At 45.2% G+C, this 24341-nt stretch overlaps 1 protein-coding gene and 1 non-coding gene across 7 annotated transcripts in view; both read right to left on the bottom strand.

Annotated features, from left to right (window-relative positions):
• Positions 1–24341, bottom strand: part of TTC12 (tetratricopeptide repeat domain 12) — a 56346-nt gene that overhangs the window by 21286 nt on the left and 10719 nt on the right. For 5 of the 6 annotated variants that reach the window (XM_066372931.1, XM_066372899.1, XM_066372914.1 and 2 more), the window contains 8 exons: positions 23758–23909; positions 23212–23233; positions 22549–22626; positions 21606–21727; positions 14533–14592; positions 7962–8033; positions 1802–1862; positions 1199–1387 (listed from right to left, as the gene is read on the bottom strand). In XM_066372931.1, the coding sequence (XP_066229028.1) occupies positions 1199–1387; positions 1802–1862; positions 7962–8033; positions 14533–14592; positions 21606–21727; positions 22549–22626; positions 23212–23233; positions 23758–23909 (756 nt within the window). The remainder of the gene's footprint in view (positions 1–1198; positions 1388–1801; positions 1863–7961; positions 8034–14532; positions 14593–21605; positions 21728–22548; positions 22627–23211; positions 23234–23757; positions 23910–24341) is intronic. The other variant, XM_066372940.1, reaches the window with a different exon arrangement.
• On the bottom strand, positions 8447–8610 carry LOC136390037 (U1 spliceosomal RNA). Its single transcript, XR_010748565.1, has one exon. It is a non-coding gene; the product is annotated as a U1 spliceosomal RNA (small nuclear RNA).

A 24341-nucleotide genomic window follows, 5' to 3' on the forward strand; every position in this document is an offset into this window, starting at 1 on the left:
TCTGCTGTATACTGCAGGGATGTCAGAGACTCCCTCTAGCTGTACAAATGGCACCAGGTCAGAGTCACAGACACGGTTTGTGCCCAGTGTCAATGCTCACAGGAACTTAGAGAAGAGAGCAGGAGGGGGCTCATCAGCAGGAAGAGCTGACATCCACTCTGAAATTACTTACACTTCCTAAGTACTATTAAGTGAACTGGGGTAAACCTTCCAGCTCATCCTACAAAACTTCCACCTGCCAGTTCCCTATCCTATGGGTTGGGGGAGATTCATGGGGATAGTGGAGGGTGCTACAGAGGAGAGGACATGCATCAACCATGGTAACTGCTATAGACTCCATGTTTGTGTCCCCTCAGAATTCAGTGAAACCTAACCCCTACAGTGATGCATTAGGAGGTGAGCTCCTAACTAGGTGTACATGGTGTGCGTGTGGGGCACACAAATGGCGTGTGGATTTGTGTGGGATATGTGCAGCAGATGTGAGCGGTGAATGTGTGCAATGTATGTTATGTGATGTAAGTATATAGGGGTCCTCAGGGTACGACACAGTTCCATTCCTCCGACAGTAATGTAAACCTGAATTTTGGTGTAAGTCAAAACATACCCTAGCCTAAGTCACTTACCTGTCCTAATATAGTTGTAAAATCATAGTATAGAACATAACACAACTAAGGCCCAGAATAAGGAAAAGGACATAAATATACTGTACTATACACTGTACTGTGTATTCTCCAGCTGCACACAACCAAACTAGGTCGCCCATGCAGTCTGTAAGTATGACGCTAACAGCATAAGCCCAAACACTCATGTCTCAATTTTTTAAGCTTTATGTAAGTGAGCATCATAAACTCAAAATGTCGTATGTCGAGACTGTTGCAATCCAAGGACCCCCTGTACATGGTGTGATATGTGGGGTGTACATGGTGTGTGTGCTGTATGTGATATAAGGTGAGTGCACCTGCGTGTGTATTCTGCGTTGTGCTGTGCATGTGTTCCTGCATGTGCGTTGAGTGTATGCATGCTCTGAGGAGAGCACGGAGCTGGGCTGGGGTATTTCTTACACACCCCCTTTACCACCTACATTACAGAAGGTCTTCAATCAGTGTTAGTGGAAGTGAGCCCTTGCCATGAGGGCACACCTCTAACTCTGCCCCTTTATAACGACAGTATTCCTGGACCACACAGGTCTCTAGCTTACTGTCCTTCATCATCTCAGTCAGGATTTCGATCCAGCCAGCATAGAACAAGGGGTTCTGATCAGGCTTGGAAAGAGTCTCCAAGAGGTTCTTGGTTGTCACGGCTGTGCTCTTTCCTGAGTCCAGCGATTCTTGGGCTTCCTTCTCCTGAAGGTCTGCTTTCTCCCGAAGATCTACTTCAATCAGGTGACCTAGCAAAACCAGAAGGAAAGCAAAACAAAACCCTGACATCAACACACCATATAGGGAGTAACCTCTTTGAGGATGGCACACTGGGAGGCATAATGCATTAAAATTACTGAAACTCGTCTTCAGCAAGGAAAACTTTAGGAATAGTGTATAGTCTGTACCCACAACTTAAAACATCTTGAAGACACGAGAACAGAAATCTGTCTAGAAGGCTCTGAAGGACGGTGTAGGACGTAGGAAGGCACAAGTGTGAGCTGGAGAACAGAGGAAGGGGGCACAGGGCAGCAGCCGACAGAGGACCTGTCTAGAGGCAAGGGTGTGGCTTTGCCCCCAGTGCAGGGAAGGGCTGGGCCGCAGCCTAAGGCCAGAGCACAGGGGACAGTGGACTTCACGAAGGACACAGCAGGAATGCTCACCTTTCATCTGCGTCTGCAGCTGGGGGTTTATTTCTAAGATCTTCTGAAAACACTCTCTAGACTGGAAAAAAGCACACACACAAAAAAAACCCAAGACTTTGACAAGTAGTTAGAGGGTGAAGGTGATTATAGGAAGACACTAGGTATCACAGGGCTCAGCTTCCTCCTTATCTCCTTCCAGCCTCCTCTGCTCCCAGCACGGGAGGTAGGCTTGGGAATACGGCACCCGTCTGACATTTGTTTAGGCTTCTCTGGTTCTGTGAGGCAACAGGTGTTGATTCAAAACTTATTTTTAAAAATAGTGTCGTCACATAGCCTGTGATGGAAAATACCCAGTCCTAAATCCCTGTGGATCCTGTCTGGCTGGAATAGGAATTTAGATGTGGTATTTGCACTGAGAGAGGACAGGAGGGACCTGTCAGATATGCCTGTGGGGAGTGAGGGAACAAAGCTGAAGACGGTGCTGACAGAGACGTGGGAACAGAACAGGAGAAGGGCCCGCTTCAGGATACGGGGCTGCAGCCAGCCAGCCACCCACAGAGTGAGGGGCTCTCACTCAGAAATGGTCAGACAGAAAGCTTTTGGGGGAAAGATTGCTGTCCCTGGCGAGGACAGTAGGGCAGTACTGTCCTCAGGGATATCAAGACCTGCCCAGAGTGTGAATAAAAAGCTCACGAGAAAAACAAAAACAACTCTGAGCTATCATAAAGGCTGAAGGCTTGTCGAGAAGATTAGGATTAAGAAATAAACTGAAGGACAACATCTCATTAATCAGAGAGAAGTGTCACAGGACATCGGACAGACATCAACAACGGGCACTGTTGTAGACTAAGTGTCTGTGTCCCCTCAGCATTCATATGTTGAAACCTAAACCCCCCAAGGTGAGGTAATAGGAGGTGGGGCCTTCGGGAGGAGATTAGGTCATGAGGATGTGCTCTCCTGAGTAAGTTTAGTGCCCTTTTTAAAGAGATCCCAGAGAGCTCTTTCACTCTCCTGGCTGTCTATGAGCCAGGAATCAGGTCCTCACTAGACACCAAATCTGCAGTGTCTTATTCTTGAACTTCCCTAACTCCAGAACTGTGAGAAATGTGTCTGTGATTTAAGTTACCTGGTCTGTGCTATAGCAAGCCAAAAAGACTAAGACAGTGATCTTGTATCCAACTTCTTTTTAACCCTAGATCTAATCTAGAAACAATTCCTGCTGGCCTCACTGTTGGTGTATATCCATGTCATCTCCTCACTTGGGTAATTTGTTGCAATAGCCCTATAACTGGTTCTCTGCTCTTTTATTACCAAAACACAGTGTGTCCGTAAAGTCATGGTGCACTTTTGACCGGTCACAGGAAAGCAACAAAAGACAATAGAAATGTGAAACCTGCACCAAATAAAAGGAAAACTCTCCCAGTTTTATACCTATTCACTGCAGTTCGATGTGGGCTCACGCACAGATTTTTTAGGGCTCCTTAGGTAGCTATCCCGTATAGCCTCTACAGACAGACTCGTCACTGACTGATGGCCTACCAGAACGGGGTTTCTCCACCAAACTGCCGGTTTCCTTCAACTGCTTATCCCACCAAGTAATGTTATTCCTATGTGGTGGCACTTCGTTATAAACACGTCGATATTCACGTTGCACTTTGGTCATGGCTTTAAATATAGCGAGCCACAGAACACACTGAACTTTCCTCTGTACCGTCCACATCTCGACTGGCATGGCCATGGGCTGCTCCACTGACGTAATACACGGTGTTACGCATGCGCACATGCTGCCACATCATCCTACAGAAACTGGGAGGGTTTTCCTTTTATTTGGTGCAGGTTTCACATTTCTATTGTCTTTTGTTGCTTTCCTGTGACCGGTCAAAAGTGCACCATGACTTTATGGACACACTGTATAATCCTGGTAGAGCAGAGTGAGCCAGTAAAACACAACTCAGATTATTTCACCTCTTTACTCCCTTCCTTCCTTCCTTCCTTCCTTCCTTCCTTCCTTCCTTCCTTCCTTCCTTCCTTCCTTCCTCCCTCCCTCCCTCCCTCCCTCCCTCCCTCCCTCTCTCCTCTCCTCTCCTCTCCTCTCCTCTCCTCTCTCCTTTCCTCTCCTTTCCTTCCTTCCTTCCTCCCTCCCTCCCTCCCTCCCTCCCTCCCTCCCTCCCTCCCTCCCTCCCTCCCTCCCTCCTTTCTTTCTTTCTTTCTTTCTTTCTTTCTTTCTTTCTTTCTTTCTTTCTTTCTTTTTTAAACGAGAGGAGGGGAGATAGAGAGACAGACTCCTGCATGCACCCTGACCAGGATCCACCTGGCAACCCCTGTCTGGGCTGATGCTCAAAATCAACCGAGCTATCCTCAATGCCTAGGACTGATGCTCAGACCAACCAAACTATCTTCAGCACCTAGGGCCCTGCTCAAACCAACAAAGCCACTAGCTGTGGGAGGAGAAGAGGAAGAGAAGGAGGAGAGGGAGAGGAGGAGAAGCAGATGGGCATTTCTTATGTGTGCCCTGACAACGGATCAAACCTGGGATGTCTGCACTGAAGGCCAACGCTCTATCCACTGATCCAACCAGCCAAGGCCTCAAAATCTTTTAATGACTCTCAGCTTATCCAAAGTAAAATCCAAGGTCCACTCAAAGCCTGCAAGGCCCTAGGGGCCCAGTCCCCACACAAGTCACCTGCCTACCTCATCCCTCATCAATCTCCTCCTTGGTTGCTCCCATCCAGCTATCTCCCTACCTGGACCACTCCTGCATTGCATATCCACGTCTTCTCTACTTCACTGCCGTCTCCCTGACCACTCTATACCTTCACTGCTTCCTGACTTATATGCCCCAACAACACTATCACTACCCAATACAGTACACATCTACTCAATTTGGTTTCTGTCTCCTGGCCAACCTTACACCAAGAATATGAGTTCAGCCTGACCAGGGGGTGCCGCAGTGGATAGAGCGTCAGACTGGGATGCAGAGGACCCGGGTTCGAGACCCCGAGGTCGCCAGCTTGAGTGCGGGCTCATCTGGTTTGAGGAAAAGCCCACCAGCTTGAACCCAAGGTTGCTGACTCCAGCAAGGGGTTACTCAGTCTGCTGAAGGCCCATGGTCAAGGTACATATGAGAAAGCAATCAATGAACAACTAAGGGGATGCAACGCACAATGAAAAACTAATGATTGATGCTTCTCATCTCTCTCCGTTACTGTCTGTCTGTCCCTGTCTATCCCTCTCTCTGACTCACTCTCTGTCTCTGTAAAAAATAAATAAATTAAGAAAAAAAGAATATGAGTTCAATTAATTCAAGGATTTTTGTTTCATTCATCACTGTATTCTGTTACCCAGGACAAAGCTGGAATATAGAAAGCATGGAGTACATACTTGCTGAATGAGATAATCAAATGAATAAATGAGTGAACAGAATTTGGTAGAGAGGGGGAAATCAATATATTTTCTTTCTTTTTTTTTTTACTTCTCTGTTATTAACTTTATTATAATAAGACTGTATTACTTTTAGAATTAAAATACAATAAAGAAAATAATTTTTAAATGTGTAATAGGAGGCATTTTCTTTTTAAAAAATCTAATATCTTGTCAATAGAAAGATAGTTCATGTTTATGGACTGAAAGACTTACTATTGTTAAGATGGCAACGTTCCCCAAACTGATCTATGGATTCAATGCAATCTCTATCAAAATTCCATCTGGCTTCTTTGTGGACATTGACAAGCTGATCCTGAAATCTGTGTGGTAATCAAGGGAACCAGAATAGCTAAAACCATCTTCAAAAGGCAGAGAAGCCTGACCAAGTGGTGGTGCACTGGATAGAGCATTGGACTGGGATGCGGAAGATCCAGGTTCGAGACCCCGAGGTCGCCAGCTTGAGTGCGGGCTCATCTGGTTTGAGCAAAAAGCTCACCAGCTTGGACCCAAGGTCGCTGGCTCAAGCAAGGGGTTGCTTGGTCTGCTGAAGGCCCGCGCTCAAAGCACATATGAGAAAGCAATCAATGAACAACTAAGGTGTCACAATGAAAAACTGATGATTGATGCTTCTCATCTCACTCCATTCTTGTCTATCCCTCTCTCTGTCCCTTTAAAAAAATAGAAAAGAAAGAAAAAAGGCCGAGAAAAGTTAGAAGACTGTTTCTCAATTTCAAATTTTACTACAAAGCTATAGGAATCAAGACAGTGTGGTATAGTCATAAGAACAGACGTATAGATCATGCAACAAAATTGAGTCATGAATTGATTTGCAATTGATTTTTGACAAGGGCGCCAAAGTCATTCAGTGGAAGACAGAATCGTTTTTTCAAGAAGTGATGCTGGAATGACTGGACGTAACTTATAAAAGCAAGAAGCTGGGTCCCTTCCTTACACCATACACAAAAATGAACTCAAAGTGATCAGAGATCTAAATTTAAGAGCTAAAGCCATAAGACTTTTAGATAAAAACATTGGAGTAAATCTTAGATGAGGCAATGATGCCAAAAGCATAAGTAACCAAAGCAAAATACAGGTAATGTAGACCTCATCAAAATTAAAAATTCTGTACTACACAGGACACCATCAAGAAAGTGGAAACGCACCTGACCGGGCAGTGGCGCAGTGGATAGAGAGTCGGACTGGGATGCGGAAGACCCAGGTTCGAGACCCCGAGGTCGCCAGCTTGAGTGAGGGCTCATCTGGTTTGAGCAAAGCTCACCAGCTTGGACCCAAGGTCGCTGGCTCAAGCAAGGGGTTACTCGGTCTGCTGAAGGCCCGCGGTCAAGGCACATATGAGAAAGCAATCAATGAACAACTAAAGTGTTGCAATGCGCAATGAAAAACTAATGATTGATGCTTCTCATCTCTCCATTCCTGTCTGTCTGTCCCTGTCTCTCTCTCTCTCTCTCTCTCTAGCTCTGTCTTTGTAAAAAAAAAAAAAATCAAAGGAAGCAGAAACACAACACAAAGAGTGGTAAAAGTATCTGCGAATCATTTCTTTGATAAGGGACTTGTATCCCTAATTCAAACATGACAAAGGATCTGAAGAGACCTTTCTCCAAAGAAGATATGCAAATGTCCTTCAAGTACACTGTAAGATGCTCAACATCATTAGCAGTCAGGGAAATGCAAATCAAGACCACAAAGAGATACCACTTCACACCCACAGGGATGGCTATAATCAGAAAGACAGATGATAACAAGTACTATTATTTCTCCAGGATATGGAGAAACTGGAGCTGCACTCTGCTGGTGGGGATGTGGAACAATGCAGCCACTCTGGTAAAACACTCAGGCAACTCCTCCAAAGGCTAAACAGAGTTATTATATGACACACTGAAGCTCTGCTTCTGGGCACAGTCTGCAAGCAAGAGGACTGTCAACAAGTGTCCACACAAAGATTTGTACATAAATGTTCACTACGCAATGTGGAAGCAACCCCAGTGCTCATTAACCAAAGGATAAATACACTGTGGTTCCTCCAGAGAGTGGAGTATTTTCAGCAAAAAAAAAGGAATGAAGTAGTGATCTCACCACACAGATGAACCTTGCGAATTTTATGCTAAGTGAAAGAGGCCAGTAACAAAAGACCACATTTTGTATAATTCTATTTAGATGAACTGTCCAGAATCGGCCAATGTAGAGCTCGAAGTGGATTAGCAGTCACCTAGGGTTGAGGTGGGTGTGGATGGAAGGGCAGTGACTGTTCATGGGTATAAGGCTTTTGGGGGAAGTGACAGAAATACAGTACTCCAAAATTGATTGTTTCACAACTTCGAATATACTAAAAACCAGTAGAATGTACATTTTCCACAAATTGTTTGGTATGTGAATTACAACTCAATGAAGCTGCTATTTGCAATACACAATGCGTTAGTGTGAACGTGTACCCACATAATGGCTTTTGGGCAGGGAGCTTACAAGTGAATTTTGCTTTGCCTTTTCTATCCAGTGACACTTTTCCTAGGACCAAATGAGCACTGGAAGAAGATACTGCAGAAGCAGTTCCTACCTCAGGGGGCTGTATGGGGTGGCCCTCCACATTCTTCTCAACTCTAAGATGTTAAGAGTTACCCTGAAAAATACTAAACGGTGGATCAGTATCTAATCAACCTTGAGGACCTGGGTTCTCCTCTGAGACAATCAGGAGCATCGCTCTGATCAAACATGCCACCCCATTCCTTCCAGAACTCACCACACTGTAGTTCTTAAGAGCCAGGTATGCCTTCCCCATGTGGAAATACGCCTTCGTGCATTTTTCGTCACACTGCGTAGAAGAGAAAAACTAATCAGACGTGTCAGGAGAGCGGGAGGGGCCAGTACTGCCCTGCCTGCCCCGCTGAGAGAGTTAAGGCCTGGTTCCGCTCTCAGGACAGCTCCCAGAGTCGACAACCAAAACTTCCCAAGCATCTGTGACCACACAGATGCCAGCAAGTAGCCTATGTACACGAGGAAGCTCCCTGTCCAGTTAATTAGTAATATCTGTCAGTTTTCATCTTTATTTAATGACACCAAGTCAGGAAACAAACCAGAAATCCTTGGTTTAGAAGCGTTCTTGACTATGGCGAACACAAGAATTACCTGGGATGCTTATAAAAGTCCTGACAGCCAGGTTGATCCACAGCAATTAAAATGTACTTTGGGGTAGGACCCAGGCATCAGTATAAAAAAATTTTTTTTCAGGGGAGACTTTGAATATAGTCCCCCACTCCCACAAATGGTGCAGTCGAGTTTCCCACATTTGGGGAAATCGCAGGGGTCAGCACACCTGGAATGCAGTGGACAAGCCTCGCCCCAGGGAAAACCACCTTCCCTATTGGGTGTATCCCCTGTCAGGTGTGTATGTGCATCAGTGGTGTTTAAACTCCTCAGGAGATGTAAATATACATCAAGTAAGAGAACCTCTGCTTCATTTGGACAGGACAGTTTATTCTGGGTTAACAGCCGAGCTTACTGTTACATGTCAGCAAGCCTGGGAAGTTCCTAGGGGATAAACCACAGCAGTATACTGGAACTTATACTCTTACCATTTAAGGTCAGGAGGGACGTTCCCTTCAAAAGTTAGAGGATTGGAAGATAAAGCTGAAACTAAATCATGTGCCCAGGGCTCTGAACCCACCTGCTTCTAATTATTGTTAACAGTGACATAAACTATAATTTAAAGCATCTAATTAAGTAACTGAATCTCTTTAATGTGCAAGGCATTATGTCAGGTCAGGTGCTCCTCAGGATTTAGATTTAAAGAGGTTAAGAGTGAAGCTCAGCGCCCTGGCCGGTGGCTCACAGAACAGAGTATCAGCATGGCATATGGGATGTCCTGGGTTCGATCCCCAATCAGGGAACACAGGAGAAGCAACCATTTGCTTCTCCCCCCTCCCTCTCTCCCTTCTTTCTCTCTTTTCCTTCTGTAGCCAATGGCTCAATTGGTCCAAGCATAAGCCCTGGGCACTGAGGATGGCTACATTGGAGTACATCAGCCTCAGTCACTAAAAATAGCTTGGTACTTGAGCATCAGCCCCAGATACGGTTGCTGGTGGATCCTGGTTGGGGCGCATGCAGGAGTCTGCCTCACTATCTCCCTTCCTCTTACCTATAAAAAAGTGAAGTGCAGGAGTCCAAAAAGTACTAGGTGACCCCTGGTGTGGCTCCCCCAGAAGTGAGACTTTGGCCAGGCCATCTGATTTCCCTAATGGTGCTCAGTTTCCTCGTGTGGGAAGTGAACATCATCACAGTGTCTCCCTCCCTCCCTCTCTTTCTCTCTCCCTCTTTCTCTGGGAAATGTTTGTGAAACACTAGTTCAATGCAGGTAGTACAGCATCAGCAGATGTTGCTGCAGTTACAACAGCAATCCATTTCAGGACAGGAGATAAAATGTAGAGAAAAGCTAACTAACTAACAACAAAAGAGGTAAGAGTCATTGTTATTGGAGAGCCCTTTACAGACACAGGAAGTTTCATGAATACCACTTTCTGATTTGTTGCTAAGCAAACGGCAGTAATAACAGTAACAACAGTATGTTAGGGTTCAGTCTGTTCCATATGGTTCACATACATTATTTCATATGAACCTTATAGAAGCTCTACAAAGTAAGTTATCATCCCAATTTACAGGCAAAGAAACTTAAGAATTGGACAGGTTCAAAGTCACATAGATGATAAGTGAAAAGCTGGTATTTAAAATCTAGCCATTTCACTCCAGACCCCAAAGGCTTAAAAATTACACCAAATCTCCTTCAGGAAAGTACGACAGCACCTCAGCAGAAGGAAAGCACTCTGAAGATGTATCGTCTAACAAGGGCATGCAAAGGAGGGGGATCAGAGCTGGAACCTGGGTGACCCGGGGTGGTAAGGAGAGAAGGGTGAAGGGAGAATGGGCTGAGCCAGGCCCAGGTGGAGAGGACGAGGGCTTCAGCGGACAGTCAGTACAAGGAGGTGACAGGCCCTGGGCGGAGAGAAGACCGAGTGGGAAGGGGTGAGCTGGACAGGTCTCCACAGGGCTCGAGGGGGATGAGTGATCAGTGGCTGTGTGCATGGAAGTTGGTCCACAGGCAGCATGCAGAGCTGACTAGAGGAGGGAAAGGCAAGGAGATGAGGGAGGAGACCAAAAAGGCCACTTAGAATGAGAAGCTAATGTCTGACATTCTAGCAACAGGAGGAGTAGAAGGAAAGTGCAGACACCAGAGCCATGTCGGAAAGAGAGAATTAAACAGCATCAACTAACCACACATGACAAGAGGGAAGGAGGATGTCCAAACAAAGTTCTGGGTTCAGATGCCTAGAAGACATCATGTGCCATTAGCAGAAAGAGTTGAGCTAGGGCAGGTTGAATGGGAAGATGAAGAGTTCGTTTGCAGCCTGGCCAGGCAGTGGTGCAGTGGATAGAGCATCAAACTGGGATGCAGAGGACCATGGTTCAAAACCCTGAGGTCACCAGCTTGAGCATGGGCTCATCCAGCTTGAGTGCGGGCTCACTAGCTTGAGTATGGGGTCACTGGCTTGAGAGTGGGATCATAGACATGACCCCATGATCACTGCTTTGAGCACAAAGGTCACTGGCTTGAAGCGAAGGGTGCTGGCTTGAGCAAGGGGTCACTCGCTCTGCTGTAGTCCTTTGGTTAAGGCACATATGAGAAAGCAATCAATGAACAACTAAGATGCCACAACAAAGAATTGATGCCTCTCATCTCTCCATTCCTGTCTTTCTCTATCTGTCCCTCTCTCTGACACTCTCTGTCTCTGTCAAAGAAAAAATTGTTGTTCACAGACACTATGTTTTAGACGATGCCCAGAAACCTTCTGGAGTGAGTGGGAATGAACTCCTGGAGCCAGGGGAGGTGGGCACTGGGAGGCAGGCCCGAGAGCCATTTGCAGAGAGGAGAGGTAACCCCACAAGAGGAAACAGGAGCTCTGGGGGAGACACTGCAGAGAGGAAAGGCAGGGAGCCAAGGACTAGACCCTGGCGAATTCAGAGGTTGGGACTGAGGAATCAGTCTGAGGGAAGGGAGGGACTCAACAGAGGCTCCTAAGAGTCCCCTGTCCACGGAGCCTGTAGGGAAGAGGGTCAGGTTACCGCAAGGAAGCCTGCCTGAGCCCGCAGCCTGGGCCAGCCTACTAGGAGGGGTCCCTGTGAAGAGGTATCATAGTGACCAACTTCCTCAGGCACTGAGGCAAAGGGCTGCTGATGCGTTTTCTCCCTTCTTTTCTTCGATCATGTGTTGGCCCTCACGGGGATTGTCTCAGGTGAACTTCATACAGCCTCAAAAGGAGTCCTGCCTTCTGAGGAAGATGTGTTTTATGTTGTAGGCAGCGTTCTGTCGAGAAAGCAATGATTCTGACCCTAACTGAAACCAGCTTTGCAGTCTTACCTTCCCTGACAAGGGACATCACTCTTACAATGTCACCCCCATGAGCTTGTCTCTGCTAGTTCAGGAGTGACAAAAATATTAAATTGGAGTGAAAGTACTCATACTGTTAGTAATGGATTGCCATGGATATTCACTATCAATATATTACTTTTAAAGAGAGCAAAACTTTGCTTCAGGGCTTTGATATAGAGCCAGACATGGTCAGTTATTAAAACTCCTTGTACATTTTTTTTCTGTCCCTCCAAGTGTTTACCCAAACCTCTCCAGCTGGAGCCTCGCTGGGCCTTTAACAAGACTGGCTGTAGAGCGTCAGTGGTTTTGAATGTCAGCTCTGTGGGGCCAGCTCTGCCCGGGCTTCGCCGTTAATTACACTGTGCTTCCGTTAACATTTGGGAATGAACCGATGCGTTACCCTGAATCAGCACCATGGGCGACGGCCTCTGTGGTTCTTTTCAGATCAGAAAAGATTCTCCTGGATACCCCAAGAGGAGACAGCATTTCTTCTACAGAAGGGAACAAGACCCCCCGCCCCAGCCAGGGACTGTGGGGTTTAACCAGTGGGATTCAAATAATTTAAAAACTGGTTCTCTGACCTAATGAGCATTTTAAGTATAAGAAAAACATATATCAAATGACCATATATACCAGGGCCATATTGCTTCCAGAGTGGTGTCCTCCCTTCCAATTTTTTTTTCACCTACGGATGGCATGAACATTATGACAGGCACTTAGAATATGCTATTGCTCAGATGAACATTAAAAAAGAGTAAGGAATATAAGTTTGTGATTTCCACATTGGGTGGCTGCCCAGGCGCCCACCTTAGAGGGAACCCTGATTACAAGTGCCATTTTAACAACTGGTTCGCCCAACTCAATAAAATATTAGATATCGGTTCTGCTAAACCAGTGTGATCCGGCTGAATCCCACCACTGGGTTTAAGGTTTCAGTGAAGACATTTTAGCAGATGGTTCAGAGCACTAGCTTACTGTTAGACAACACTAACTATGTTATCCTGCACAGGTTAATTTGCCTCCAGGGCTGTTTCCACGTAAGAAAAATAAAGATATCAGTGGTACTGAACATGATAGAATAGTACCATGTGAGGCTCAAATGAGATGGCTCATGGCCAGCAGGCAGCAGACAGTGGTTTTTGCTGTTATTGTTAGGAAACTGAGGAAGACGTTCCTGACTTTCTCTTCTGTTACAGAATGATGGCAGAAAAAGATCCCATGACCCAACAAAGTGACAAAGGACTTCAGTGGATCTATGTTGGAGCTGTGAAGACACTGTCGCCTTCAGCTCTGGCCAGTGGCTTGAAGACTGGAATGATGTGATGGGACAAGGTTTGCCACCACGTGTTCTAGGGGACAAAGAAATCAAGTACGTCAGGTGGCAGCATTGGAGGCTGCCTCATGGTTCATAAACACTATCAGTAAAGGTGAATTTATAATTCACTCCTGTTTCCCCCACTCACCCTCTCAATAAAAAATAAGAAAGTAAGTGTGGCCAATAGGCTGCTGTCAAAATGTACTCTTGTTTTGGGCTACGTGCTCATCAGCTGGGGTAGTGAGCTTTAAGGGAAACCAAGTCACAAGGTAAACCTGGCAAGTCCCCCTGCCACTTTGATTTTGCTTGATCATGTTGGTTAAAATAATAATAACACTATATGGAGACAAACAGAGAGTGAAACTTTCAAAGGATTTTTCAAAAAATTCACAAGGATTTTTAAGATAAAGTGCATGCCTAAAAAGAAATTTCATGCTCTCTGCTTCTAGACCCTCCTGGGACTCCTGCACATTCTGTTAGCAGCACTTTGGAGAGGCAGGATCAGAAGCACAATTTTGGTTTAGTTAAAGCCCCCTATGACAGAGTAACTTAGGGGAATGTGAATTAAGGGCTATTTAAATATTCAGTCATCTGAAATAATGTCCCTAAGAATCGGTCACGACGTTTATCTTTTAAAAACTTTTCTAATATATCCACCCACAGTCCTTATTTCTCCCCACCCACTTTTAACTATCTATGTGGGTAGGTTTCACAGGAAGTACCAAGCATAGTATTATGCTATCCATCTGAGGCCTGACTGGTATCCAGGCTGAACAACAGGAATTCTTTCTTCCAGTTAATCCTCTACACATAGGGGGTGCTATAATACATTTCCAAATTACTAGAGCTGGAGGGGGAAGCACAAACTCATGAGGAAGAACACTGCAGGAACAAGCTCCCATTGGCTCTAAAAGGTGAAGGGGGCGTTACCACCATTGCACAGAACAAAGCATCTGCTAACACAACAGCAAAGGATGAGCCTTGGTAATATAAACCATGAAAAACCAATATCAACAGCAGCTTCTCTGAGTCCTTACTCAAAGGCAGGTATTTTATGTACGTTATCATAACCCTCAAAGCAATTCTTTTTTTTTTTTTTTTTTTTTACAGAGACAGAGAGAGAGTCAGAGAGAGGGATAGACAGGCAGGAACGGAGAGATGAGAAGCATCAATCATTAGTTTTTTGTTGCACATTGCGACACCTTAGTTGTTCATTGATTGCCTTCTCATATGTGCCTTGACCGTAGGCCTTCAGCAGACAGAGTAACCCCTTGCTCGAGCCAGCGACCTTGGATCCAAGCTGGTGAGCTTTTGCTCAAACCAGATGAGCCTGCGTTAAAGCTGGCGACCTCGGGGTCTCGAACCTGGGTCTTCCGCATCCCAGTCTGACTCTCTATCCACTGCACCACCGCCTGGTCAGGCCCCTCAAAGCAATTCTATTCTACCTGTTTTATAGATGAGGAAGCTGAGGCTCTCACTGCAGCACCTATAACCTTTCCCCTCTAGTTACTTCAGGACTGAAGCATCTGACCCATGCAAGACCAACTCCATCATGTGGAAAAGGAAATATCTTACCTTCAGAGCCCAGTCACAATCCACTAGTGCCTTCTGGTACTCCCCAAGTTTTATATAAGCCTGTAATGACACAAATACCTGATATTCACACACAACTCTGTAGCAAGCAGTCTTTAGTTAACAAAGACAGAGCAGTCCAAGGGTGGAGGAGAAGTGACTGGTCCCTACTGGTATCATCCGGGTCCTAGAAGGAAACAGATGGCTTAGGGAAACCAACAGGAATGTTACAGAACACCGGGGCTAGTCACAGCGGATAGCTGTTACCAATAGCTAGAACTGCAGGGGCAGGAGGAGAAGCAATAAATAGAACAAGAGAGGACAGCTTTGTGAATGCTGCCTAATAGGAGCTGCGGCCTTCAGGAGGGCCAAAGCCAGGAGAGCAAATACCCCAATGTCACTGTTTTCCTTCCTTCTGATCTCATTGGCTGAACCTGAATGGAAGCTACAAAGCAGGGAAGGCAAGGAACTGGCCCCAGAGGTCGTCCCTCAGTGCACAGAGCAGGGCAGAGAAGTATCTGGAGGGGCAATAGATAATACACAGCACTAAAAACATCTATAAAGGAAGAGCCAGCGTCTAGAGTCCACCCTTGTGAATATTCCAGAAGGAAACCAAACGATAAAGGGAATAAAAAAGATTAATAACAAGTGTTGGCAAGAATGTACAAAAATCAGAATCATCATACACAGCTTGTGGGAATGTAAGATGATTTAACCACTTTGGAAAAGTTCCTTAAAAAATTAAACACATAGTTACCATATGATCCAGCAATATCACTCCTGGGTATATACCCAATGGGACTGTAAACATATGTTCAAACACAACACACAAACAAAAGCTTGTATAAACAAATGTTTATAGCAGCATTATTTATAACAGTCAAGAAATAGAAGCAACTCAAATGACCGTCAACTGATAAATGGAGAAATAGAATGTGGTGTATCACAAATGATATTTTATTCAGTAATAGAAAGGAATGAGGTACTGAGACATTTTTAAACATGGATGAACCTTGGAAACATTATGCTCAAGAAGCTGGACACACATGTCTAGGCAGTGGTGCAGTAGACAGAGCATCAGACTAGGATGCAGAGGACCCAGGTCTGAAACTGCAAGGTCACTGGCTTGAGCATGGGTTCATCTGGCTTGAGTGCAGGGTTGCTAGCTTGAGCGTGGGACCGTAGACATGACCCCATGGTCACTGGCTTGAAGCCCAAGGTCACTGGCTTGAGCAAGGGGTCACTCACTGTACTGTAGCACCTTCCCCCCATCAAGGCACATATGAGAAAGCAATCATTGAACTAAGGTGCCACAATGAAGAATTGATGCTTCTCATCTCTCTCCCTTCCTGTCTGTCCCCATCTGTCCCTCTCTCTGACTCTCCCTTTGTCCCTGTCAAAAAAACAAAACAAGCTGGACACAATAGGTAAAATATTTTATGATTTCACTTATATGAAATGCTCAGAATTAGCAGATGCATAGAGACAGAAGGTTCAGCAAGTTCTCAAATAACACATACCTAGTTTTGTTAAATGTTATTTTGCTATCATGTTGGTGAGATGCCGTGGGACCTTAAATGGTTTACATAAATTAGACTGTGGTAAAGCTGGCTTCTTATTTGTCATCTTGCTCAAAGTTGCAGAAACTGGACTTACTGTAGATTAGTGGGGTTGCCTGGGGTGGGGGCTTGGGGAGAAAGGGAGTCAGGGTGGGGGGTAGCTGTTTAGGGGGTTTCTTTTTAGGATAATGAAAATGTTCTAAAATTGATTGTGGTGATGGTTGTACAACTCTGTGAATGTACTAAAATCCATTGAACTATACACTTTAAATGAGTGTACACTTGTATGTCAGTTATATTTTAATAAAGCTGTTACCAAAAAAAATATGATAAAGAAAGAGTTCATCCTTCGTCTTGAGCACAGCAAGGAAGATACAAGAGATGGCTGCCGTTTAAGAGTTAGAGCATCTCCATGCGCCCTTGGTATTCTTTCGATATTCCCCCAAATTGGGGAAAATCTGGAAAATCGAGAATTAATATGAATTCTGTGATCCACTCCAACTAAACTGAATTCAGTTCCCTTACAGTTTCAAAGAACTAGCGGCAAGTAAACAAGTGGAAGGCTGGTTAACAGCAAGTACGATGACCACTGTGCCTTTTGTGTTAATTATTAGACACAACTGGTGGTCAATATACTCTTATTAATTGCACTAAATAGACTTTAAGCACTCTTCTTTTGAAACGTTTCCTAAAAAGCAGCAATGATCACCCCATTCTAAGAGAGGAAAACCAGGCCCCTGGGGGATGGGTGGCTTTCCAGAGACCCATCAGTTTCCACCAGCAGAGCTGATTCTCCACATAGCCTTGCCCATGATGTAAACTGCCCCAGGGCCCTGTGACATTCTTAACAATAAACCCAAGATACTTATTTGGGCAAGCCATTTGTGGGGTCAGTGTCAGAATGCAACATTCCACCAAAGTGAGGAGATAGCAGGTGATGGCCCGTTAGTGAGTCCCTGTAGTATGGCTTTCTGTGTGGACAGGAAGAAGCTGCTTCAGTAACTTTGATTCTGTACTGATTGAAGTTAACAATCAAAAAGTTTATGATCTTGTTAGGGTGATAAAGAGTACACTGCTAAATCAACCTTTGGACGTTGTATTTAGCTTTCTGTTCTACAAAACACCATCGTTCTTCAAGAGTTTGGGGTTGCATTTGAAAATCAGAGGATGAGGACGTATGTGAGGCAGAAGCCAACATCATTCTGGACAATGGTAGCCATGACTTCATGATATTGTTCTTCAGGACACAGATTCTGAAATGGCTTAGGTGGGGGCTTCCACAACTTTTCTACAGCCTTTTATTTTTTTTTCTTTTGTTCTTTTTAAAGCTTGGATTCAATACCCTGTATCAGTGGTCCCCAACCTATTTTGGGCCACAGACCGGTTTAATGTCAGAAAATATTTTCAGGGACCAGCCTTTAGGGTGGGACGAATAAATGTATCACGTGACTGAGACAAGCGTCAAGAGTGAGTCTTCTTAGACGGATGTAACAGAGGGAATCTGGTCATTCATTAAAAATAAAACATTGTTCAGATTTAAATATAAATAAAATGGAAATAATGTAAGTTATTTATTCTTCTCTGCGGACCGGTACCAAATGGCCCATGGACCGGTACCGGTCTGCGGCCCCAGGTTTGGGGACCACTACCCTATATTACTTCTCCATCCCCTTCCTGCTTTTCCACATTTTGAGAACTACTTTTTCCCAATGATTTATCTAAATCACACCAGCAATCTATTGGTCACAACATTTGCTCCAGGACAGAAACAAAGCAATCAAAGGGAAGGTTTTCTCTCTTAGAAGCAGAAACACTGGGTTCACAGGGTCCTTATTAAGTGTTTTCTAACGCTGCATGCAAACAGGGACGCATTTTAAAAATAGTCAGCGATTGAAATGATTTTGTAACAACAGTCAGCACATTTTCCACTTATTCGCCTCCAAATCGGCTTTCTCTCTGGGAGAGCTGGGAGGAACTGCTTCCCTGAAGCTTCCATCGCATTTACTTATTTTTATCTACAATCATTCCTAATGGATTCTCCACAGCTAATCAAAGTGCTGTTTAAATTTGAGTACAGTAAAAATGTAACTAATCTAGATAAATCAGGGTACAGACTATTTGAATTAGATATGTCTGGAAGTACATAACATTTTAAAAGCGATTCAATTTTACTGCTTTCAAATAACTTAAGACTAACAAGAGTTGTTTAGTCTTGTTCAGCACCAGTAGGTAAATGTTTCAGAGACATATTTACTGGACAAATAAAATGGAACTATAATTATTATATTAATTGTTTACATTTAAATGTTTCTTTTGAATTGTCAATAGAAACTTAATTCCCTTAAATGGACTTATTGTGCCTTCAGTGTTATGTAACTTAACAAGGATTTATTCAGCATCTGCCATAAAGCAGTAAGGGGGAAGGTATATGGCAGTTTTTGTCCTTAAAAAGTTTATGATCTTGTTAGGGTGATAAAGAGTACACTGCTAAATCAACCTTTGGATGTTGTATTTAGCAACTGTGGCTTTAGAACAGATTTTCCTCCACATATGGGATTAGGTAAAGGACATCTCAACTCTGGCCTGACTTAAACCACTATACTAATGAGGTTGTGCTGTGCTTGGATTTACTCATCATTAAAAATCACTGTTACCTCCTGTTGGATAAACAAATGTTTTTCAAGTTTTCTTCCTTGTATTGGGGCAGTGCTCTGTGTGTATAGTCTATAGAAGGCTGGCTGCTTGCCCTCAGGGCAGCAGATTGCAAATTGCCGATTGCCTTCCTGCTTGGGAGCAGCCACTGCTTGTTACTGATGCTAGAGAAGGGGTTTTCTCCCCCAGCCTGTTTTGTTGGAGAGAGAGAGAGAGAGGGAGGGAGAGAGAGAGAGAGAGAGAGAGAGAGAGAGAGAGAGAGTCCTGAGGGTGAGTCTGGAGGGTGAGTTAGGAGAATGAGTCCGGGTTGTGGAACTGGAGACCCAGTTGGGGCTTTGGAGCCCCGATATCTAACAGGCCTGTTTGGCTGAGGACTGCTGAGACTGGTGGGGTCCTGAGATGGGAGAGAGGGAAGTGGTCTTCCCTGCCTGTTTGCTCATCTCCCAGCATGAGACTTGAATAAACGGAATGGCCCACCATCTTCTGGCTCCACAGTTCCTTTTCCATCTGGCCAAATACAATGAGAAAGTGAGGACCTGATGACCGACACGGCACTGGCCCTACATCTGGCACACCTGGCAGGACTCAGATTAGACTTGTATGGAGCCGTCCTTGAGGGGTGGGGTAGAGGACTGGTGGTTGCTCCCCAGTGTATGGTTCCCCGTGGCTTTCCTTTTGGGGACCGTGGGCTGGCTGATTTTTACAGCCCTGCAAGAGGCTGCCCAAGGTCAAGAGCTCCAGAATGAGCTGCAAACTGAGTGGCAGCAACAGCTTGAACTGGAGAAGGAGGCCGACCAGGTTCGAGAGCTGCAGATGCAGGCTGAGCACCAATAGTGATTGGAACTGGAACGGTATCTGGAGAAGGAGGTTGAATGGGTTCACGAGTTGCGGTGTGCTCTGGAAGTTGAACGTTGGTGGTGGCAGCTGTTGGAGGAATAACCGGTTTGAGCTTCAGGCCGAGAGCCAAAGATGGAGCTGTGCTGGCGGAGTGGCTCTGAGTTAGTGCGAGCAGGTGTTTCCAGCTCCTCTTCTGAGGATGAGGAGGCTCGGGCTGCAGCTACCATCTGCACACTCAGAGCTTTGCCAGAGGTCATCCAGAAGGTAAAAACTCAGCAGCAAAGAGTACCTACTGAGCCCCTGGTAGGCTTGCTGCTATTGTGGAGCATACGGGTGGATGGCATCCTGCTCTCTGGAGCAGAGGTGGAGAGGCTGGCCACTGTTGCCATGTGCTCCTCCTTGGGGAGCTCTTCAGAGCTGCTGAGATGGCAGGGATGAGGGGGGAGGCCTGAGGCCCTATGTGAACCTAGTTGCCTGTAATGAACCTTTACCTTGGTGATTTGCACAGCTGGGCTGTCTATTGTGGACTGACTCTTAGGACTGCAACCAGAGGGAAGCACCAGCTCCCTTGTTAGATGGACATGCTGCCTTTGGACAGTATGAGAGGCCCTGATGGGGGGTGGGGGCAGCTCTGGTGGAGGCCCTCCTGCACCGGAAAGCTGCTCTCATCTGGTTGGAGAGATGCACCAAGGACACTTTGAGGTTTCCATGGACACAGCCCAGACTATTCAGGCCCTCCTACCTACCATGGAGTAGGGGGCTAGAGATGGGCCTTCAGGTTGCACCCCGGAAAGAGTGCTCAGGGAGACACTGTGAAGGGCACTTTTGTAATTGTTGTAATTGTATAGCTTGTGCTGTTGCTATAGTTTGTTTGTTTATGGAATGTGCCTCATTCCCCACACAGGGATAACTGTGGTGTAGATTGTGAAATAAAAGGGGTGGAATGTTGGGCAAACAAATTTTTTTTAAATTTGCTGCTTGAATTGGGGCAGTGCCATGTGTATATAGTCTATGGAAGCCTGCTGTATGCTTGCCGTCGGGGCAGCAGATTGTAAATTGTGGACTGACTTCCTGCATGAGAGGGGGGATTGTTTGCTACTGTTTGCTGGAGAAGGGGATTTTCCCCCCAGCTGGTTTTGGCTGGAGAGAGCTGAATACAGAGTGCAGAGAGAGAGAGAGAGAGAGAGAGAGAAGAGAGTCCAGAGGGTGAGTCTGGAGAATAAGTCTGGGTTGTAGAACTGGAGATCCAGTCAGGGCTTGGGAGCCCTGATATCCACCAGGCCTGTTTGGCTGGGGACTGCTGAGACTGGTGGGGTCCGAGTTGGGAGAAAGGGAAGTGGTCTTCCCTGCCTGTATGCTTGTCGGTCATTATGAGACCTGAATAAACGGAATGGCCTACCATCTTCTGGCTCCACAGTTCCTTCACTGTCTGCCTGAATCCAACGAGAACCTGCATGGCCATGGCAACCACCCTACACCTCCCAAACTGTTTGCCTCTTAAGGTCCTGTGTCTTGGTTTCAACACTTCCTCAACATACCATACAGCAAGACCTTCTTAATCTCAAGTTCCAAAAACTGGGGCTGATGGGGACTCCTTCTCTTGTAAATTACACGGCATCAAGTTCATCTCTCACAGGTCTTGCTGCAGACATACACTGACCGTCAGATAATCATTTCACTAGTCTCCTTCTTTGTACGCATGGAAAAAGTACCTGGTCACCACCAGTGGCATGCTGGTGCTGACTCACATGGAGAGAGGACTGGTTATGCATAGCCCTTATCATGTACTCCTTCAATGACTTCAGATTGGTAGCTTGAAATTGACCCATGGTGAGAGTATTTACACCATGGAAATTGGCAATGCACCACACAAATCAGCCTCCACCACACCCCAAACAGAGCCGGTGGTTCTCACATCGCTGGTACTCCCCAGCGATGGGGGAAAAACTTGTGAAATTTTCCCCCGATTTCACAAGTTTTGGGGCTCTGTTCCAAGAACCCCTGTGGACACACTATCGGCTCACTGACCTGGGCTCGGTTGGTATACAGCACTTTCATGTCCTTCAGCTTCTCCAAACCCTCACTGTAGTGGAGGATAGCAGTCTCATAATCACCTCTGACAAATGCTTCATTCCCCTTTTCTTTCAGAGCTGTGGGAATGAGTCACATAGGTAAGTTCTCCCCACACATTGGAAAATGCTTTCAGACTCTATCCCCCTGATTTCTCAACTCCACTTTGAAGGTCATAGTTTGCATCAGTTCAAAGGGGACCCATCACTTATTTCTCTCTACAGATATTTCAGGATTGGCTTCTTTAAGGACTTTTTCCTACAGATCTGCCCCAAGTCTTCTAAGTGGCTTCTCAGAAAAAGTAAACGTTTCTGCCTCAAGTCTGAGAACCACTCCAAGCTTGCCACAAAGACCATGTCTACAGACCCAATGTTTCATTAAAAGGGTCAAATAACTAATTCCCAGCAAATACAGTATCATTTGGCTCTGCAGGTCACGTGCCACTGGGTGGTATAAAATCAATGCAGAAAGCATTCTTCTGTCATGCGTGGTCCCTGCCAAACACATAACCTGCCCATTCATTCCCTTCTCCCTTTTCATACCTTCATTTTCTTGTTTCATTGTTCTTTTTCATTTCTTCATCTCTGCCCTAGTCATGGTGCCTCATCCCCATCCCTCCCTACATCCCAAGTATTGCTTAGTACTGCCCAATCTGACCTGCTAAGTCCACCATATGCTTTAGAAAGAGACTGGACTGTGGAGGCTGACTGACAGCTACGTCCTGCTCCATTTGTTGTGTCAGGGACAGAGGACAGACCACCCGTGGTTTCCGCCTGGCCAGTAGGCCCACCACGCACCCACCTACTGAGATTCTCTATGTCCTCAGACATCAGCAGATAGACTTGGGTGCTCGCGCTTGCACAAATCACCCCAGCTATGAAACAGTGAAGACGACAATTACCGTCTGCTAAGACTCTGTTTTCCCTCCTTCTCCTGGCACGTTCCTTTGCATCCTTCTCCACAGATGCCAGGAAGGCTTCTGACAACACAGCAATTTCAAATATTAAAAAGAGAAATCTAATATTACAAGCAGTTCTTTATCTCCTGTTCAGAAGAAAGCTACTTCAGAGCTTTGCGGCCACACCTCTCAAGCATTCGCATGTAGGCACACGCACACACCCATAACTAAAGTGACATCTTCTTAACTTGATATGGTGATGATCTGTGGGATGTGTTATTATACACGATGGCTAGATCTAGGCTTCAAATCTGAATTATGCCTTTAAAAAGAGTTTTTCCCTACAGACTGACTTTTTTTGTTCCATTTAGCATAATGAGCTTCTGAGCTGAGCAACAGAGAACCTATCTGGAGTCCTTGAGCAGCTAAGAGTAAAACTGGAAGATACAAAATAACTGAATTCAGTTTACAAAAAAGATTGGCCAGGAGGAAAGAGAAAACCCCCGGAGCCGGACCACCAGTAACAGAACCAGGTGATCAGTAGATTTTTGTTCATGGGTTGTCTGTAAACCCAAGAGGCTACAATGTAAGATTCTGGAAGCTGTGGTCAATAAGCACAAAACCTAAATAAATATTACACCTTGGGAAGAGAGATGCTGTTCTTACCTGAGCTTATTTCATCTGCATTCTGCAGGGCACAGGTTATCATGAAAACAAAGAAACAAATTAAAACAACAACACTTATGAGCATACAAAACCAAGGAGGCATCTGTCACAATGGGGAGTAGGGCATTTTCTGTTACAGAGAAGGGGACCTCCTTTCAATGAAGAGATCTGAATATGGGCACAGGTGTCATGGGGCTAAGTCTGCAAAAACAAGGGTGACCAACCAGATCAAGGGACCCCCAACCGAGACTATAGGAGTTAGACATATAAGTATATACCCTAACAGTACAGCTTAAATGTGATCACGTATAAGGGGGTGGAGAGGCCAAATTTTCATTAAAAACCCAAAAGGTTAGTTAAAGATGACTCAGGAGCAAGAAAAAAACCAACCAGAGTTTATACTTCCTTATGGAAAATCTCTAGTAAGTCTAAAAGTACAAGATGATTTTGGCCTCACCAGTCTGAGATTATGTTACCACTTAGCCTGGTCGTTGCAGACCCCCTCACTGTATCTATTTAGAGAAGTCCATAATGGATAAAGGAAACCTTTGTAGGAGCCTGTGGAGGACTGATCATGGTCTTGTTCAAGGTGGTCCTGCATTGGTCTTCCTCTGTGAGCAGAAGTCTCTTTTCTGTGTTGAGGATAGCTTTTTCTTGTACAACTGGGTCATCAGAATTCATTTCCTGGATTAAACTGGCTGGAGAACAAATCAGACATGAACCATTCAAACAAGGTCTTCAGTGGGGAAAGACTGTTCGCTAGAAAGGACAGTGTAGGCATGTGCAGGGAAGAACTTCCATTTCTTCCAGCTTTATTGATATAATTGACATGTAACCTTGTATAAGTTTAAGGGGTACTACATGATGCTTTGATACATTTGTGAAATGACTCCCATAATAAGGGAAGTTAATATATCCATCCATCTCCTCATATAATTGTTGTGTGTGTGTGTGTGTGTGTGTGTGTGTGTGTGTGTGTGTGTGTGTGTGTGTGTGTTAGAAACATTTGGGAGCTGCTCTCCATGCTGCACATTACATCAATACAACTTACTCATAACTGGAAGTTTATATCCCTTAGCCAACATCTCCCCATTTCTTAAAGAAGGGCAGGGCAAACAGTGATACCCAAG

The sequence above is a fragment of the Saccopteryx leptura genome, chromosome 1 (assembly GCF_036850995.1).
Source record: "Saccopteryx leptura isolate mSacLep1 chromosome 1, mSacLep1_pri_phased_curated, whole genome shotgun sequence".
In the NCBI taxonomy this organism is placed as follows: Eukaryota; Metazoa; Chordata; class Mammalia; order Chiroptera; family Emballonuridae; genus Saccopteryx; species Saccopteryx leptura.